The sequence below is a fragment of the Solanum tuberosum genome, unplaced genomic scaffold (assembly GCF_000226075.1).
Source record: "Solanum tuberosum cultivar DM 1-3 516 R44 unplaced genomic scaffold, SolTub_3.0 contig00327, whole genome shotgun sequence".
Classification (NCBI taxonomy): domain Eukaryota; kingdom Viridiplantae; phylum Streptophyta; class Magnoliopsida; order Solanales; family Solanaceae; genus Solanum; species Solanum tuberosum.
In genome coordinates, this window is record NW_006240837.1 from 362 (window position 1) to 2598 (window position 2237).

General features: G+C 35.3%; 1 protein-coding gene across 1 annotated transcript; it reads right to left on the bottom strand.

Annotated features, from left to right (window-relative positions):
* Nucleotides 1-1055: 1055 nt before the first annotated feature.
* On the bottom strand, nucleotides 1056-2231 carry LOC102588030 (uncharacterized). Its single transcript, XM_006368005.2, has 2 exons — nucleotides 2116-2231; nucleotides 1056-2008 (listed from the first exon to the last, which is right to left on the bottom strand). The coding sequence occupies exons 1-2, from the start codon at nucleotides 2205-2207 to the stop codon at nucleotides 1345-1347; spliced, it is 756 nt and encodes a 251-aa protein (XP_006368067.1). The 5' UTR covers nucleotides 2208-2231; the 3' UTR covers nucleotides 1056-1344.
* Between the last annotated feature and the right edge of the window lie 6 nt (nucleotides 2232-2237).

Sequence of the window (2237 nt, forward strand, 5' to 3'; positions counted from 1 at the left end):
ATTCTGAGGACAGAAACCCACTTCAAAGAGTAACAGGAATCTAGCCTGAAACTTTCCCAAAGTAATTATCGGATTATATTTATTCTGCGTTCTACTTTTTTATTATATTTGTCCTTACCATTCAATTTTAAGTTCATATTTACCCATTGAATTGTTAAATTCCACATCACCACTTTTGTTACACTAAGGGCTCCTACATGAATATAATCATCTCTTAATTTTAATTATTATACTTCACCCGGTGAACTCGATTTTGTCTCTTGAATCTTTTCTTCTTCGTTGCAGGAAGCAACCTTCCTCTCCCCGAGGATCTCTTCCTTAAGCAAATCCAATGTAGATCAAACTACAAAATTCATTTTTTTTATTTGCACCTTTATCAAACAAAGATTACTCTTTACACTCCTAAAATACTCAAGTTAAAGCAGATAACAAGATCCAAAAATATGCATTTTGGTTATGAAATTATACAAATTCAAGCAAGAAGAGTGAATTCAACTCATTTGATGCTTGTTTAGACGGAAATGTTGTTCTAACGAAGTTTGGTATCTTCTTCGAATTGAAAAAATTATTTTTAACTTGGATTTCACCATAGTTGTAAGAGGAGTGTTATATTGTGAGCTGAGTCCCAATTTTATAACCACTTTACATGGAAATTGATTAGAAAAAGCATATAGTGATTCGAATTTGTACACAAACAACAATACTCTCATTTAAAAACATGATGAAACTGGCAATCTCACTCTTCATCCACAAAATCTTCTACTGAGCTTCCATAGATTACGTATTCTTATCATATAATTTTTGATTTCTTTCAACAAAATCCACAATCCCATCCCCAATTATTTTTTTTTTAAAATGTCAGCCCCTTTTTCAAAAGTTCTCTTATTGAAAAACTTGGTTCTGAAATTAAAGGTATCGATAAAGTTTATTACTCAAAACATGACTTTTAAGAGGAAGATAAAATTCATAGACACCATAGATGAATGATACCATTTGTTCTAAGAAAATCAATCTAAAAAGAAGTTGTATTTGATATTTGAGATTGCAAGGAATGCTGAAAAGCCAAATAACAACAATAAGTCTTATGTGAGCCAGTTTCTCAACATCAGCTTCAAGCATCATACATAAATTAGGATAGACGGTAGAGCATGAGCATCAGATGACTTGTTCTCTCTTTATTTCCCTCTTTTCTGCTAACCAATTTCAGTTCCGAACTTATAATAAATCTAAACATATATAACTTACGGTGCTCAACAAGAGAAAAGGGTTTTGCATAAAAATAAATTATGAAACATTCTCCAAATACAAATATATAATATAAAATAAAAAAGGAAGCAATACGGATCAATACAGGGTTGGAGTGACCCAAATTGGTGGACAAACACGACTGAGAGAAACACCGTTGTAGTGAGGCTCGAAGCTGCCATTTGCTATGTTATAAACACCCATATCCCTGCCACCCCCTTCTTCATAGAAGAGGTATGATTCCACAAAATCATCAGTATAATAAATATGATTGGGCTTGACTCCTGGAAATTGAGAAGCTTGTACTGAGATAGATGCATTAGCACCCAAAAAAAGAGCTCTGTCCCCTACTTGCTTGGTTTCCCTCAATTCCCCAGCGGCTAAATCGACCTCAAAAACTCCAAAATTTGTTGTCCCATAAGTTTCTGTACCATCATTGGGATATATTGGTGTTAATGAAATCCTCCTGCTGCTATCTTCTCTGATGGGCGGCCTACTTTTTACACCGTATCGCACAACTACAAATAATGATCCAATTGATTCTAGGATATAGAACTCGTCTCCCATGTGATGGGGTGGTAAGATGGCTACTATTTGAGTGTGAATAGGACTAGAACCAGTAACATCATAGACTAACACACGGCCATTCCAATCAACTGCATAAAAATTTTCAGTATAATAGACCAGATCACGATGCATATGTTTATAGGGAGAGTTTATGTTGTCAATCCTTGTCCATCTCAAATCTCCTGGCCTCCAAAAACTGAAGAATTTCCTATTTCCGTCAATCACAGCGAGAATGTAGCTCGATGTATGAGAAGGACTAGCCGATAAAACTGCCTTGTGAAAAAAAGTCCATGGATAGCCTACCTCATGGTCTTCATAATTTTTGGTGGTATTTGGATGGGGCAACTCGATCTCAACACCCGAGAAGGGATGTAGCAGACTTGTTTCATTCTCATCTTTCCCGGTTGTGATTAGCCATCCCATAG

Coding starts and splice junctions, on each gene's coding strand:
- LOC102588030 (XM_006368005.2), bottom strand. CDS start 2,207: ATGAGAATGAAACAAGTCTGCTACATCCCTTCTCGGGTGTTGAGATCG. Junction 2,009..2,115: donor AAAATTATGAAGACCATGAG/GTAGGCTATCCA, acceptor GAAATTCTTCAG/TTTTTGGAGGCCAGGAGATT.